The sequence below is a fragment of the Lissotriton vulgaris genome, chromosome 7, assembly GCF_964263255.1.
Source record: "Lissotriton vulgaris chromosome 7, aLisVul1.2, whole genome shotgun sequence".
Lineage (NCBI taxonomy): Eukaryota > Metazoa > Chordata > Amphibia > Caudata > Salamandridae > Lissotriton > Lissotriton vulgaris.
The window spans coordinates 6,444,458-6,461,524 of NC_141695.1; the positions used below are offsets into that span (position 1 = coordinate 6,444,458).

At 49.8% G+C, this 17,067-nt stretch overlaps 1 protein-coding gene across 1 annotated transcript in view; it reads right to left on the bottom strand.

Moving 5' to 3' along the window:
• The window catches only part of LOC147700482 (collagen alpha-1(XII) chain-like), a 246,051-nt gene extending 230,302 nt beyond the window's left edge, over positions 1-15,749 (bottom strand). Inside the window, exon 1 of the mRNA XM_086928435.1 lies at positions 15,692-15,749. Coding sequence (XP_086784561.1) covers positions 15,692-15,737 — 46 coding nt within the window. The 5' untranslated portion in view covers positions 15,738-15,749. The remainder of the gene's footprint in view (positions 1-15,691) is intronic.
• Positions 15,750-17,067: the final 1,318 nt, after the last annotated feature.

The following is a 17,067-nucleotide window of genomic DNA, read 5'->3' on the forward strand; positions in this document are numbered from 1 at the left end:
GCTGCGATTACCACCTGTATGTCAGGACGGGTGGCGTGGTCCAGGAAGAGGGTTGTTGCCCTGTATGTACTGCTATGACCCCCTATATGCCAAGACCGGTGGTGTGACCCAGGAAGGGGGTTGTTGCTCTTGGACATCCTGCAGCTGTAACTGCACAGTTATGGCTGAGGTGAGTAACATTTTATATGCCTGAGTCTGGGAGCACCTGAGTCTGGGGGCATCTGAGTCTGGGAGCACCTGAATTTGGGAGCACCTGAGTCTGGGAGCGCCTTAGTCTGGGAGTGCCTGAGTCTGGGAGCACCTGAGTCTGGGAGCACCTGAATCTGGGAGCACCCAAGTCTGGGAGCACCTTAGTCTGGGAGTGCCTGAGTCTGGGAGCACCTGAGTCTGGGAGCACCTGAGTCTGGGAGCACCTGAGTCTAGGAGCACGTGAGCCTGGGAGCACCTGAGTATGGGAGTGCCTGAGTCTGGGAGCGCCTGAGCCTGGGAGCACCTGAGTCTGGGAGCGCCTGAGTCTGGGAGCACGTGAGACTGGGAGCACCTGAGTCTGGGAGCGCCTGAGCCTGGGAGCACCTGAGTCTGGGTGCGACTGAGTCTGGAAGTGCTTATTTATTTATTATTATTTATTTATTTATTATTACAATTTATAAAGTGCAGCGATTGCCCGTGGGCGTCTTGGCACTATAAGTTCAGTTAATGTCTCAGAAGAAATAGAAGGACATTTCTGTCAGTGGTGGTAAGGAGCGGACGAGTTACTGGTCGAACAACCAGGTCTTCAGCAATTTTCTGAATTGGAGAAGAGAGTGAGTTGATCTAATCGTTAGTGGAAGGGAGTTCCAGAGTCTGGCTGCTGTAACCGTGAAACGTCTGTCTCCCCAGGTGACAGTCCTTGTACGCGGTACCACTAGTTGATGCTGTGTCGTGGATCTTAGTTGTCTAGTAGGACAGTAAGCAATGAGCTGCTCTTTAAAAAACCCCGGCCCTTGTTTGTGAAGCGCTTTGAATGTTAGGCATAGAGTTTTAAATGTCATCCGATTTTTAATCGGCAACCAGTGGTAGTTCCTAATTATTTCCCTAATCCGTTTAAATTTGGGGGTCCCAGAAAGCAGTCTTGCTGCCGCATTCTGAATCGTTTGTAGTTTGGCGACCACCCGAGCTTGGGCATTGGCAAATAAGCCATTACAATAATCCAGTGAGGAGAGTACCAATGAGCTCACCTTAGTTTTTCCAGCACTTTTTGGAAGGAATGGGGATTATTTTTCTTATAAGCCTAAGCTTATGAAATGCAGTGGACGCTGTTTGGTTTGCATGGGTGACAAAATTCAGCTTTTCATCAAAGATGACTCCCAAGTTCCTGACCCTTGGGGCGGGACTTGGTAAAACTCCTAGTGATGGAGAACACCAGACTGACGACCATAACGGGGAAATTTTCCCGAAAATTACCACCTCCATCTTTTCGGAATTGAGTCTAAGGCAATTACAGGCCAACCAATCTTTGATCACTAGCATGCCTTCTTGGAAGCACCTTGAGTCTGGGAGCACCTGAGTCTGGGAGCACCTGAGCATGAGAGCACCTGAATCTGGGAGCACCTGAGTCTGGGAGCACCTTAGTCTGGGAGTGCCTGAGTCTGGGAGCACCTGAGTCTGGGAGCACCTGAGTCTGGGAGCGCCTGAGTCTGGGAGCACCTGAGTCTGGGAGCACCTGAGTCTGGGAGCGCCTGAATCTGGGAGCACCTGAGTCTGGGAGCGCCTGAGTCAGGGAGCCCCTGAGTCTGGGAGCGCATAAGTCTAGGAGCACTTGAGCCTGGGAGCACCTGAGTCTGGGAGCGCCTGAGTCTGGGAGTGCCTTAGTCTGGGAGTGCCTTAGTCTGGGAGTGCCTGAGTCTGACAGTGCCTGAGTCTGGGAGTGCCTGAGACTGGGAGTGCCTGAGTCTGGGAGCACTTGAGCCTGGGATCTCCTGAGCCTGGGAGCACCTGAGTCTGGGAGCACCTGAGTCTGGGAGCACCTGAATCTGGGAGCACCAGAGTCTGGGAGCTCCTTAGTCTGGGATGGCCTTAGTCTGGGAGCGCCTGAGTCTGGGAGCACCTGAATCTGGAAGAACCTGAGTCTGGGAGCACCTGAATCTGGGAGCACCCAAGACCTGCCTCTGTGTGGAGATGGAGTCTTACTGGAGGACTGGAGGAGCGTTGTGGAAGTCTGTTGCTTCACCCGCAGCTTCCAGACTGGTGCTCCTTGCTGGGCCGTACAGGGGCACCGGGGGGCTCTGAATTGCTGTCCCAAATGCTGTGGGCCAGAATGACCACTGGACCCTCAGGCCCTGAAAGGAGTGCCTGATTCTGGGAGCGCCTGAGTCTGGGAGCCCATGAGTCTGTGAGCACGTGAGCATGGGAGGATGTATGACGTTACAACGTATACTTTTACAGCGCATACATTTACAACAAATTTTTTACAACGCAACATTCATTACAACGCATTTCATTACAACGCATGCCATTACAACGCATACTACCTTTACAACGCATACCATTACAGCGCATGCCATTACATTGCATGTATGGTAAGTATTGAATAGTGTAGGGGTAAAAATTACTATTCTAACTCCAGGAGGTGCAACAGTAGAGTACGTGTTGGATAGTGTAGGGGTAAAAAAATACTATTCTAACTCCAGGTGGTGCAACAGTAGGGTAAGTGTTGGATAGTGTAGGGGTAAAAATTACTATTCTAAATCCAGGGGGTGCAACAGTAGGGTAAGTGTTGGATAGTGTAGGGGTAAAAATTGCTATTCTAAATCCAGGGGGTGCAACAGTAGGCTAAGCGCTGGATAGTGTAAGGGTACTATGCGTTGTGATGGTATGCGTTGTAGTGGTATGCATTGTAATGACTGCGTTGTAATGACATGTGTTGTAGTGGTATGCGTTGTAATAGCATGCGTTGTTATGGATGCTGCATTGTAAAAGGTCTGTTGTAATGGTAGTGCGTTGTAAAAGTTGCGTTGTAAAGGTTGTTTCCCTCCTGGGAGCACCTGAGTCAGGGACCGCCTGAGTCTGGGAGCACCTGAGTCTGGGAGCATGTGAGTCTGGAAGCACCTGAGTCTGGGAGCACTTTGAATCTGGGAGCACCTGTGTCTGGGAGCGCCTTAGTCTGGGAGTGCCTTAGTCTGGGAGTGCCTGAGTCTGGGAGCGCCTGAGTCTGGGAGCACCTGAATCTGGGAGCACCTGAGTCTGGGAGTGCATTAGTCTGGGACCGCCTAAGTCTGGGAGCACCTGAGTCTGGGAGCACGTGAGCCTGGGAGCACCTGAGTCAGGAAACGCCTGAGTATGGGAGTGCCTGTGTCTGGGAACATGTGAGTCTGGGAGCGCCTTATTCTGGGAGAGCCTGAGTCTGGGAGTGCCCGAGTCTGGGAGCGCCTGAGTCTGGGAGCGCCTGAGTCTGGGAGCGCCTGAGTCTGGGAGCACCTGAGTCTGGGAGCACCTGAGTCTGGGAGCACCTGAGTCTGGGAGCGTCTGAGTCTGGGAGCACATGAGTCTTGGAGCGCCTGAGTCTGGGAGCGCCTGAGTCTGGGAGCACCTGAATCTGGAAGCACCTGAGTCTGGGAGCGCCTTAGTCTGGGAGTGCCTGAGTCTGGGAGCACCTGAGTGGGAGAGACTTAGTCTGGGAGTGCCTGATTCTTGGAGCACCTGAGTCTGGGAGCACCTGAGTCTGGGAGCACGTGAGCCTGGGAGCACCTGAGTCTGGGAGCACCTGAGTCTGGGAGCGCCTCAGTCTGGGAGCATGTGAGTCTGGGAGCGCCTTAGTCTGGGAGTGCCTGAGTCTGGGAGCTCCTGAGTCTGGGAGCACATGAGTGTGGGAGCACGTGAGCCTGGGATCACCTGAGTCTCGGAGCGCCTTAGTCTGGGAGCGCCTGAGTCTGGGACAACCTGAGTCTGGGAGTACCTGAGTCTGGGAGCGCCTGAGTCTGGGAGCGCTTAAGACATGCCTCCATTTGGAGCAAGAGTCTTACTGGAGGACCGGAGGAGCGCTGTGGAAGTCTTTTGCTTCACCCGCAGCTTCCAAACTGGGGCTCCTTGCTGGGCCGTACAGGGGCACCGGGGGGCTCTGTATTGCTGCCCCAGCTGTAGTGGGCCAGACTGACCACTGGACCCTCAGGCCCTGAAAGGAATTGCTTTGACTTACGTACTCCGGCGCGTGGAAATGTTCATTTCTGCTGAAGCCATTGTAGAACGTTTAAGACTTCTATCGAGGCCGCTCGTGGAGATGGCCATACATGAATGGGGAATAACCACCATCCTTAGAAGGGGAAGTTAAACTTGCAGCACACCTACCTTAAGAAGAGTGTTTATATTATTTGTAGTCTGTTGTATTGTACGTTGTGTTTATAGATAAATAATCCTTTTACATAAAGGCGAGTATTTGACTAGAAAATCCTTTATTCGGGTTACTAGATGAATTTTGAATCCACTTACCTCCTCCCCAAGAAGCCTTGGATGGCTCGACCCACTCTACCCCTGAGAGCAGGGACGGTGGCGCCTTGTGCAACACTGTTTGTTGCGCCCCTGAATTACCAAAAATGCCACGGATTCCCTCACTATCACCCTTTAACATTGCCCCTCTAGTCTCCAGTGACCGCTGTGCCTTTCTCAAGGCCGGGTCACCCCCTTGCTCCCCACGCCTGCTGATCGCCAGCCTCCTTGCCTCCTTGCCAGCCTCCTTGACGCCGTCGCCCCCCCAACCCCCCGAGCGGCCCAGTCACTGCTGAGCCGGCCGCTCGCCATTTTTCCCGCCGCTAGCCCCCTGTGGCCCCGCCCACCACCGGCCCATTGGCCCAGACCCTAGCCCAGCCCAGCTGACCCACCCTCCCGTCCACCTCTTAAGGGGAGAGCCTGTTTGACCGCGGGAGTGACCGCTGTGTCTTTCTCAAGGCGGGGTCACCCCCTTGCTCCCCACGCCTGCTGATCGCCAGCCTCCTTGCCTCCTTGCCAGCCTCCTTGACGCCGTCGCCCCCCGAGCCCCCCGAGCGGCCCAGCCACTGCTGAGCCGGCCTCTCACCACTTTTCCCGCCGCTAGCCCCCTGTGGCCCCGCCCACCACCGGCCCATTGGCCCAGACGCTAGCCCAGCCCAGCTGACCCGCCCTCCCGTCCCCCTCTTATGTCGACCCCCCAGCGACCGCGCAGCGGACGCGCACAGCGGGAGCACCGATTGAGCGCCGAAGGTGCGCCAAAGGTAAGCCCGTCTGCGCCCGTCCGCGCCTGGACCGCGCCCAGTGCCAGGACCCCTGGGCCCCGCAGAAACCAGCCCATTCGCCGGACCTACAACGCCACCGAACTCCACGCACTCAACGCCGGATGAATCCCGGGATGCTACCGAGCCACCCCGAGACGCACCCACGGACCCTTCTGCTGCAACTCCTGCAAGTTCACCTGCATCCAGACCTCCACTACACCAGAACCGACCAAGACCAAGACGAGCAACTGCCACAGCCACCTGAAATGCATCCTGATCAACACCCGCTCCGTCCACAGACACGCCGTCGAGCTCTGGAACCTGCTCGACACCACTGCCCCGGACGTCGCCTTCCTCACGGAAACCTGGATGAACGCCTCTAGAGCGCCCGACATCGCCATGGCCATCCCAGATGGCTACAAGATCATCCGAAGGGACCGCATCAACAACACAGGAGGAGGCATCGCCATCATCCACAGGAACACCATCCGCATCTCGACCAACACCGACGACACCCTCGCACCCGCCGAGCACCTTCACTTCCAGGTCCACATCAACCCCAAGACCACCCTCAGAGGCACCCTCATCTACAGACCACCGGGACCACGCACACAATTCAGCGAAGACATCGCCGACTTCATCAGCCCGCACGCCCTCTGCTCTGCTGACTACATCCTCCTCGGGGACCTCAACTTCCACCTGGAGAACAACAACGACCGCAACACCACCACCCTGCTGGACAACCTCGCAAACCTGGGACTCAAGCAGCTGGTCACCACCCCCACCCACTACGCCGGACACACACTCGACCCCGTCTTCTCATCCAGCAAGGACATCACCTTCAGCCACGCCACGGACTCCACTGGACGGATCACAGCTGCGTTCACTTCAGCTTCAGAAGGACCACGATCCACCACCACCAGCAACAGGTCGCACGCAGAAGCTGGAACAAGATCACAGCCGACCAACTCACGACCTCCCTGAGCATGAACCCTCCCACCAGCACACCAAACCCAAGCCAGGCGGCCACCAACCTCGCCCCCCTGAGGACCCCACCTAGCAGACCCGGCAGCAAGAAAGCCCCATGGTCACCGACGAACTCAAGAACTCCAAGAAGAACTGCCGAGCCCTCGAGAGAACCTGGCGCAGAGACCCAACACCGGACAACATGGCTGCCCTCAAGCTCGCCACCCGAAAGCACCACCAACTCATCCGCACCACCAAGAAAACAAGGAACGACTGGACAACAACGCACACAACAGCAAGGAACTCTTCAACATCGTCAAAGAGCTCTCCAACCCCAACGCCGGAAACAACGACATCACCCCTTCGCAAGACCTCTGCAACTCCCTCGCCTCCTACTTCCACAACAAGATCGCGGATATACACAACAGCTTCAGCACTCAACCGACACACGCCACGACCGAACCCCCGCCCCCCACCACCACCCTCCGCTCCTGGACCCCGATCAGCACCGAAGACACCGTCCGCACGATGAACTCCATCCACTCCGGATCTCCGACCGACCCCTGCCCTCACCACGTCTTCAACAAGGCCGACGCTGTCATCGCACCCCACCTGCGGGACATCATCAACACCTCCTTCGACACTGCTATCTTCCCGGAGAGCTGGAAGCACGCCGAACTCAGCGCCCTACTCAAGAAGCCATCAGCCGACCCCACCGACCTCAAGAACTACCGCCCCATCTCGCTGCTCCCGTTTCCTGCAAAAGTCATCAAGAAGACCGTCAACAAGCAGCTGGCCACCTTCCTCGAGACAAACAGATCCCTCGACCCCTCGCAGTCTGGCTTCCGGGCAAACCACAGCACCGAGACCGCCCTGATCGCAGCCACCGATGACATCCTTGCCCTGCTCGACAACGGAGAAACAGCGGCCCTCATCCTCCTAGACCTCTCAGCGGCCTTTCACACTGTCTGCCACCGTACCCTAGTACAGCGCCTCAGCAACGTCGGAGTCCAGGAGAAGGCACTGGAGTGGATCATCTCCTTCCTCGCGGGGAGAACACAGAGAGTCCGCCTCCCTCCGTTCAGATCGGAAGCCACCGAAGTCATCTGCGGCGTCCCTTAAGGCTCCTCGCTCAGTCCAACCCTCTTCAACGTCTACATGGGCCCCCTCACAGACATCGCACGCCAGCACAACCTCAACATCATCTCCTACGCCGACGACACCCAGCTGATCCTCTCCCTCACCAACGACCCCGCCATCGCCAGAGACAACCTACACGAAGGGATGAAAGAGGTAGCCGAATGGATGAAGAACAGCTGCCTGAAACTGAACTCGGACAAGACGGAAGTCCTCATCCTGGGATCCACACCCTCCGCCTGGGACGACTCCTGGTGGCCCCCCGCCTTGGGCAGCGCACCCCAACCTACAGACCACGCACGCAACCTGGGCTTCATCCTGGACTCCTCCCTCTCCATGACCAGACAAGTCAACGCCGTCTCCTCGTCGTGCTTCAACATCCTGCGCATGCTACGTAAGATCTTCCGGTGGATCCCCACCGAGACCAGGAAGACGGTCACCCAGGCCCTCGTCACCAGCCGTCTGGACTACGGCCACTCCCTCTACACCGGAACCACCACCAAGCTCCAGAAGAGACTTCAGCGGATCCAGAATCCTCAGAACGTCTCATCCTGGACATCCCTTGGCGCAGCCACATCTCCGGACACCTGAGAGACCTGCACTGGCTCCCGGTCAACAAGAGAATCACCTTCCGACTCCTCACCAACGCACACAAAGCCCTACACAACCATGGCCCAGGATACCTCAACAGCCGCCTCAACTTCTACGCTCCCAAACGCCAGCTTCCATCGACCGGCCACGCCCTCGCCGCCATCCCCCGCATCCGAAGAGCCACCACAGGAGGACGGTCCTTCTCCTACCTCGCCGCCAAGACATGGAACTCCCTCCCGACTCACCTCCGCCGGACCCAGGACCACCTCACCTCACCTTCAGGAAGCAACTCAAGACCTGGCTGTTCGAGCAGTAGCGGACCCCTCCTCCCTAGCGCCTTGAGACCCTTTGGGTGTGTAGTGCGCTATATAAATGCTGTGATTGATTGATTGAACCACTCTCTCGCTTGGATACATTTAACAAGGTTTATAGCGCCACTCATGCCAGTGTAGGGTGTCAGAGCACTTTACATCAAACACACATTACACAGAAACAGTCAATCATACTGATGGATAGTAGAGTTTAAAAGTACTTGGGGCATATTTGCAAGTCCCCTGCGCCACCAGTATGTTACTTTTCGTGACGTACTGGTGGCGCAGGGGGCTCCTCCATATTTACAAGGACAGGAAAAGCCACCCTGCGTGACTTTTCCTCTCCTTGTAAATAGGGCCCCTTCATACGCAGCACTGTGCGTTGAAGATGCGTTCCATGGGTGTTGCTGTGGGTGTTCCCACGCAACACCCGTGGAACGAGACACATCTCCAGATTTACGAGAAATCATAAATCTGAAGATGCGTCTGAATGCTTCGCCACCCTAAAGGTGGCGTAGCGAGACGCAACAAGGAGAAATGTTTTCATTTCTCCTCGTTTTTTCCTCTTTCAATGCGTATTGCATTCTACAGCACGCATTGAAAGAGGAAAAAGCCTTTAGTGATTGTTTTGTGCAGGAAGGTGCAATGGTACTTGCGCCGCCGCTTGGCAGCTGTTTGTGCGCCAGGGCAGGGGAGAGCACAGGTATGTGACATATTCTTGTAAACATGTTGCATTCCTGTGCTCTGAAAGTGCCGCAGCCTGGTGCAGCCAAAGGGCTTGCAGTGCCATGCTGCAGCACTTTCTTGTAGATCTGTCCCTTGGTCTGGAGAAGCTCAAACTCACATTGGAACATCACTTTTTATGAAGTTCCGTGGCGCAGAAGCCTGCGTGATATTTATCAGGCAGCACTAAGCCACTTTTTTGGCTCAATGCTGCCTGATAAATATCAGTGCCTTTAACGCAGTGTCCTGCCTTAAAGGGGCGTGCAATGGGTGTTGCTGGGGGCGTTCCCAGCAACACCCATGGCCTTTTGACACTGCCCCAGATTTACGAGAAATCGTAAAACTGATGCAGTGCCAAAAGCTTATGCCTCCCCAGAGGAGGCGTAAGGGAGGCGCAACAGGAAGAAATGTCTTTATTTCTCCTCGTTTTTCCTTTTTCTATGTGTGCTGGATTCTGCAACACACATATGAAGAGGAAAAGCCTCTTGTGATTATTTTTGTACGGAAAGGTTTCCCTTCCTGTACAAAAATAATCATCCCCGCAAGGCCGGCACCCTTTCACCATTGTGCAAAGGTGCCTGCGCTGACGCATGGCAGCTCATTGTGAGCAGGCACTGGGGAAAAGGACAGAAATGCGCTGTATCTTATGTATACAGCGCATTCCTGCCCTTTTCTTTTGCCATCGGGCAGCGCAGCAACAAGGCCTGCGGCGCTGCCCAACGGCAAAACCTCATAAATGAGGCCCTGAGAATTTAAAACTTTCCACCATGGGTGGGGTTTATATTTAATAATAAGAATTGTTTTTTTTTTTTGCCCCATAGGTCTTCCCTGTACCAACCACGCCTTATACCAAGCCCCATCAGTAACACTCAGTATGTGGCAATAAGTGTATACCGAGCCCAAGAATTGGCTCTCAGCTCGTGGTAACACTGGACAGTGACTATAGGCATGAGTCAAGTCTCGTCAGTGACTCTTAGCGTGTGGCAACCCTGGACAGTGACTATAAGCATGAGTCAAGCCCCGTCAGTGACTCTCAGCATGTGGCAACACTGGACAGTGACTATAAGCATCAGTCAAGTCGTGTCACTCAGTGACTCTTAGCGTGTGGCAACACTGGACTGTGACTATAAGCATGAGCCAAGGCCCGTCAGTGACTCTCAGCATGTGGCAACACTGGACAGTGACTATAAACATGAGTCAAGTTCCGTCAGTGACTCTCAGCGTGTGGCAACACTGGACAGTGACAATAAGCATGAGTCAAGCCCCGTCAGTGACTCTCAGCATGTGGTAACACTGGACAGTGACTATAAGCATGAGCCAAGGCCCGTCAGTGACTCTCAGCATGTGGCAACACTGGACAGTGACTATAAGCATGAGTCAAGTCCCGTCAGTGACTCTAAGCGTGTGGCAACCCTGGATAGTGACTATAAGCATGAGTCAAGCCCCATCAGTGACTCTCAGCATGTGGCAACACTGGACAGTGACTATAAGCATGAGTCAAGGCCCGTCAGTGCCTCTTAGCGTGTGGCAACACTGGACAGTGACTATAAGCATGAGTCAAGGCCCGTCAGTGACTCTTAGCGTGTGGCAACACTGGACAGTGACTATAAGCATCAGTCAAGTCGTGTCACTCAGTGACTCTTAGCGTGTGGCAACACTGGACAGTGACTATAACCATGAGCCAAGGCCCGTCAGTGACTCTCAGCATGTGGCAACACTGGACAGTGACTATAAGCATGAGTCAAGCCCCATCAGTGACTCTTAGCATGTGGCAACACTGGACAGTGACTATAAGCATGAGTAAAGGCCCGTCAGTGACTCTCAGGGTGTGACAACACTGGACAGTGACTATAAGCATGAGTCAAGGCCCGTCAGTGACTCTTAGCGTGTGGCAACACTGGACAGTGACTATAAGCATCAGTCAAGTCGTGTCACTCAGTGACTCTTAGCGTGTGGCAACACTGGACAGTGACTATAAGCATCAGTCAAGGCCCGTCAGTGACTCTCAGGGTGTGACAACACTGGACAGTGACTATAAGCATCAGTCAAGGCCCGTCAGTGACTCTCAGGGTGTGACAACACTGGACAGTGACTATAAGCATGAGTCAAGGCCCGTCAGTGACTCTTAGCGTGTGGCAACACTGGACAGTGACTATAAGCATGAGCCAAGGCCCGTCAGTGATTCTTAGCGTGTGGCAACCCTGAACAGTGACTATAAGTGTGCGTACCAAGCGGGTATGGACAGTGCAGGTAAGATCGGTGGGGCTGTGGGGCACTGGGGAGAAGCACAGGTGGAGTGGGGCAGAGGGGACTCGACATACGTCAGAATTGGTCAAATTAAATTAAATAAAACCTCTTACCTTGCTCTGCAATGAGGCGAGCACAAGGTAAGTAGTTTTATTTATTTTTTAATTTGATTTTCCCTATTGCGTTGTTTGTGACTGTCAAGCCCCACTGGTCTTACCTGTACCAAGCGCACCTGGTACCAAGCCCAATCAGTAACACTCAGTATGTGGCAACACTGGACAGTGACTATAAGTGTATACCGAGCCCAACAATTGGCTCTCAGCTTGCGGTAACACTGGAGAGTGACTATAAGCATGACCCTCTCGTAGTGTGTAAGGATTATCACCATAGGAACTGTGGACGTCTAGGTTCAGCATGACCCTCTCATACTATGTAAGGATTACTGCAATAGGAAGTCCTGACCCTACCAGGTTGTATGATATTTACTCCAAGGTGTATTGTGACTCTCTCATATTGTGTAGTGACTACTACAATAGGACGTGTGGACTTATCAGACCATATGATAATTACCCCTAGGTGCAGCACGTGTGTCACTCATACTGCATACACATTATCACCTAGGGAAGTGTGATCCTACAAGGCTGGATGATAATTACTCCTAGGCGCATCGTGACTCTCTCTCATACTCTAGAAGGATTACTGCCATAGGAAGTGTAGCCCTGCCAGTCTATATGATTAATGCCCCTAGTTGCAACATGGCTCTCTCAAACTCTATAAGGATTACAGCAATAGAAAGGTGTGGTCCTGCCAGGTAGTATGACAGTTACTCCAAGGTGCAATGCGACTCTCTCATATTGTTTAGGGATTGCTAAAGTAAGATCTGTGGTCTTATCAGACCATAAGATAATTTCCCACAGGTGCTGCCTGACTCTCATTCTGTGTAAGGATTGCTGCCATAAGAAGTGGGACCCTGCCAGACAGTAAGTTCAATACCCCTAAGTGCAGCATGACAATTATTAAGTCAATTGAGTGTAAAATACTGTTTTTAAAATAAGCTAATGCAATAATGCTGCGGAGAGCGAGTAGGGAAAGTGTTGGATATCGTAGGGGTAAAAATTACTATTCCCTCTCCAGTGAGTGCAACAGTAGGAAAAGTGTTGGATTGCGTAAGGCAAAAAATTACTATTCCCACTCCAGTGAGTGCAACAGTAAGGAAAGTGTTGGATAGCTGAGGGGTAAAAATTACTATTCCCACTCCAGTGAGTGCAACAGTAGTGAAAGTATTAGATAGCAGAGGGGTAAAAATCACTATTCCCACAACAGTAGGGAAAGTGTTGGATAGCGAAGGGATAAAAAATATTATTCCCACTCCAATTACTGCAACAGTAGGAAAAGTGTTGGATAGCGTAGGTAAAAAAGTTACTATTCCCACTCCAGTGAGTGAAACAGTAAGAAAAGTGTTGGATAGCGGAAGGGTACAAATTACTATTCCCACTCCAGTGAGTGCAACAGTAAGGAAAGTGTTGGATAAGGGAGAGTTAAAAATAACTATTCCTATTCCAATTACTGCAACAGTAGAGAATATGTTGGATAGCGGGGGGGAAAAATTATTATTTCCACTCCAGTGAGTGCAACAGTAGTGAAAGTGTTGCATAGCGGAGGGGTAAAAATGTATATTCCCATTCCAATTACTAAAACAGTAGGGAAAGTGTGGGACAGCGTAGAGGTAAAAATTAGTATGACCCACTCCAATGAGTGCAACAGTATGGAAAATGTTGGATAGAGGACGGGTAAACATGACTATTCCCATTCCAATTGCTACAACAGTAGGGAAAGTGTTGGATAGCGATGGGATAAAAATTACTACTCCCACTCCAGTGAGTGCAACAGTAGGGAACGTGTTGGATAGAGTAGAGGTAAACATTAGCATTCCCACTCCAGTGAGTGCAACAGTAGGGAAAATGTTTGATAAAAGAGTGCAAAAATGACTATTCCCAGTCCAGTGAGTGCAACAGTTGGGAAAGTGTTGGATAGCGCAGGGGTAAAAATACTATTCCCACTCCAGTTATGCAACAGTAGAGAAATTGTTGGATAGCAGAGGGGTAAAAAGGTATATTTCCACTGAAGTCAATTCAAATGTAAAAACAAAAAATTACACAATTAACATAATCAATTACCAATTAATTAATTAATAATTAAGAAGATATTGATAAACAATTATTAATAAATGAATTCCCACAATTAGCAGTACATATTATAAATTACCTAAATATCAATATATAAAAAATAATAATACATGTATTAAAATTAAATTACTTTCCACCCTATTCCCCTATAAACCCACAACCCACTCCTAAAAAATGATAACATTATCAATTAACATAATTACCAATTAATTAATAATTGGCAACCAATTAACACATAAATATTAATAATTAACAATCAATTGATAAACAGTTATTATTAAATTATTTCCCACAGTTAACACTACCAATTATAAATGAAATACATATTAATATATAAAAAATATAAATAAATGTATTCAAATTGAATTAGTACCCACCCATTTGCCCTATAAACCCACAACCCACTCCTAAACAAATTACACAATTAACATAGTTACCAATTAATATAATTACATTATTAATAATAATTAACAACCAAATAATAAACGATAATAAAATAATTTCCACAATGAACAATATAAAATATAGATTACAGAAATATTAATAAATACAAAAATAAAATAATTTTATTATAATTAAATTACTTCCCACCCTTGTCCCCCATTAACCCACAAGCCACTCCTAAAAAAATAACAACATTAACATAATTACTAATTAATTAATTAATACAAATTAACAACTAAAAAATTATTAATTATAAATAAATGAATTGCCACAATTAACACTATCACATTTTAATTAAAAAAATACTTATTACAGAAAAATTAATAATAATTTATTATAATTAAATTACTTCCCACCGTATTCCCCTATAAACCCACAACCCGCAACAGAACTAAAATGCGCAAAAATAAATTAACATAAAATTAATAACTACTCAGGGACAGATTTACAAACCTCTTGCGACCCTTTTGCACCGCCATTGCGTCACTTTTATGACGCAGCAGCGGCGTAAATGTGGCCAATTTACAACGTGACACATCTAGGGAGATGCGTCAGGTTGTAAAGCCCTGCATCATATTAAACCAACGTCAGGTATAATGTATGCAGGGTGGGCGTTCCCATGCAGGAAAGCCTGGTAAAAGTGATGCAGTGAAATATACAAGATTTCACTGCGTCATTTCTAGGACGCCACAGCGTCAAAACATTACGCCTGCTTGAAGCAGGCGTAAGAAGTGACGCAGTGTGGTGGAAATAGGCCTCAAAATGCATTGCTGGAGTTGCGTCGTGCTTGTGACTCGATTCGACTCAAGCAATGCGTGACTTTTGCCCCAACAGATGCGTCAGAATCTTTGGCACATCTCTCAATCCTTGCGTCAAGGTGCGCCGTATTCTAAATACGGCACATCCATGGTGGGGAAGAGTTTCTCAAGGTGGCGCAAGGAAAATCACGCATTTCTACAGATGCATCACTTTCTTGTAAATCTGCCCCTCAATATTTAACACATATATTAAAAAACAAAAGCAAAACTTATACAAAAAAATTGATCTCATACTTTTGAAATACATACTAACATACATAACACTAATTTAAAAATCTATATTTTAAACAATTATATTTTTGCAAACAATATTAGCACCTTCGATATTTCTAAAAACAATATTTCTTATCTTAAGTTGATATTGACCACGATATTCTAGCTGTCGATATTTCTGTATCACAATATTTCTAACTTAGTGTATGTCGACATTTTCAACTCGATATTCTGTCTGTGCACCCTGGGTGCTGGGTGACTGTGTCATAATGTGTAAGGATTCCCACTGTAGGTAGTGTGGCCCTCTATGTGAATCGCTATTGTGTCATACTGTGTAAGGATTACCACTGTGGCAAGTGTGACCCTCTTGGTGCAGTGTGGCTGTGTCATACTGTGCAAGGATTACCGCTGGGGCAAGTGTGACCCTCTTGGTGCAGCGTGGCTGTGTCATACTGTGCAAGGATTACCGCTGTTGGAAGTGTGACCCTCTAGGTGCAGCATGGCTGTGTCATACTGTGCAAGTATTACCACTGTGGCAAGTTTGACCCTCTAGGTGCAGCGTGGCTGTGTCATACTGTGCAAGTATTACCGCTGTAGGAAGTGAGACCCTCTAGGTGCAGTGTGGCTGTGTCATACTGTGCAAGAATTACCGCTGTAGGAAGTGAGACCCTCTAGGTGCAGCGTTACTTTGTCATACTGTGTAATGACATACCGCTCTAGGAAGTATTCCCTGCCAGACTGTATGATAACCACCTCTAGTTGAAAGCTGACCCCATCATTCTGTATCACAATACCTTACGAAGGATGGCCTTGACAGACCGGATCAGAATTACCTGTGGGTGCGGGTTCACCCCTCCTCCGAGCACTGGTTGACGCCATTTGATCCTCAACAAATCCACAGGACTCTGTGAAGTGAAGAGCGTGAAGATAGGTGGTTTGTACCTAATACACACACAGGAAAGGGCCTAGAAAGTGCTGATGCAGCTGTACATGCTGCACACAGTGGAGGAGGGAGGGAGGTGCGAATTATCAGATACAATCTTGTGGCTGCTGCAGTTTGTGTGAGATGGAGAGATGCTCAGAGTCAAGATAACAAGAGGAACCAGGGGCTTTTTGAAAGGCCCTGCATACAGATTCCTAAGTAATATATGAGAAAAAGGGGGGTATGCAGTTCCTAGAAGCGAGACAAGGTTCAGGTCTTTCTAAAATAGTACCCTCACACACCCTAAAGGATGTCATGCTTCATCATTGGGCCTGCTCCTCGTCGGGCCTGTACTGCAATGCCCAAAGGGCACCCACGAAGGGGCTCATTGGTGGAGATCTTTTGTTGATGAGGCCGTATTGTGAGTGCGGGTGTGTGGGCTGTGTAGTGCGGTGAGCGTGAAGATTAAAATAGGTCTCGAGCAACCCTTTCTGATACCTTTATTCCTAGGGGGCACTAGCCTAACTAAAAGTAGTTAGCCCCGGCTGGTTGAAGTGTTCCTACAGGGCTTGTATGGTCGACATGTTTCATGCCAGTAGTAGCCCCTAATGGGTCTGGTGGCAAGTCATCAGGACCGTATTTGAGGAATTAATTATTCCACTCTAGCTCTTCCGCAATGCTGGTTTGAAGATTTGTGTGATGTGATGGTAACCAGCTTTGCAGTTGGGAAACCGGGTCCAATTTAGCCCAGTAATCAGAGACTTGAAAAACAAGGGAGGGGAAAAGGAAATTAAAACAAGAACAACCAGAGATCTAGTTAAGGAGATTCTTATACAAAGGTCATAATGATTTAATTGCATTCTGAGTGATTAGGAGTGTGTTTCGCCAAGGTGAGCAAGACAGCGAGTGTCTAGTTATCAAAGTGCCTATGACGCGTGAATAATTACTAGCATTCACACAGTCCCTATGCTAACGACTAAACATTCGTCATTAGGAAGTTCATTTTGTTTTTCCTTTATTAAACCTGCGTCGGATCCAATATGATTTGACCGCACGGGTGCTATGGGTCGTTGGTGTCACCATAGTGCGGAGGTCCATACTCAAATTGGTGGACTTTCCCTTGCGTAAAACATGCCACTACATTATGGCAATACGTCGGGATTGTGCAGGAAACATACAAACATAATGTAACAAAGACATAAAATTATGTAATAAATCACCCGGAGTTACAATATCGCCTGTGTGTGCTTTAGTATAGGAGTTCAACCATGTGCAGTAACCTGATAA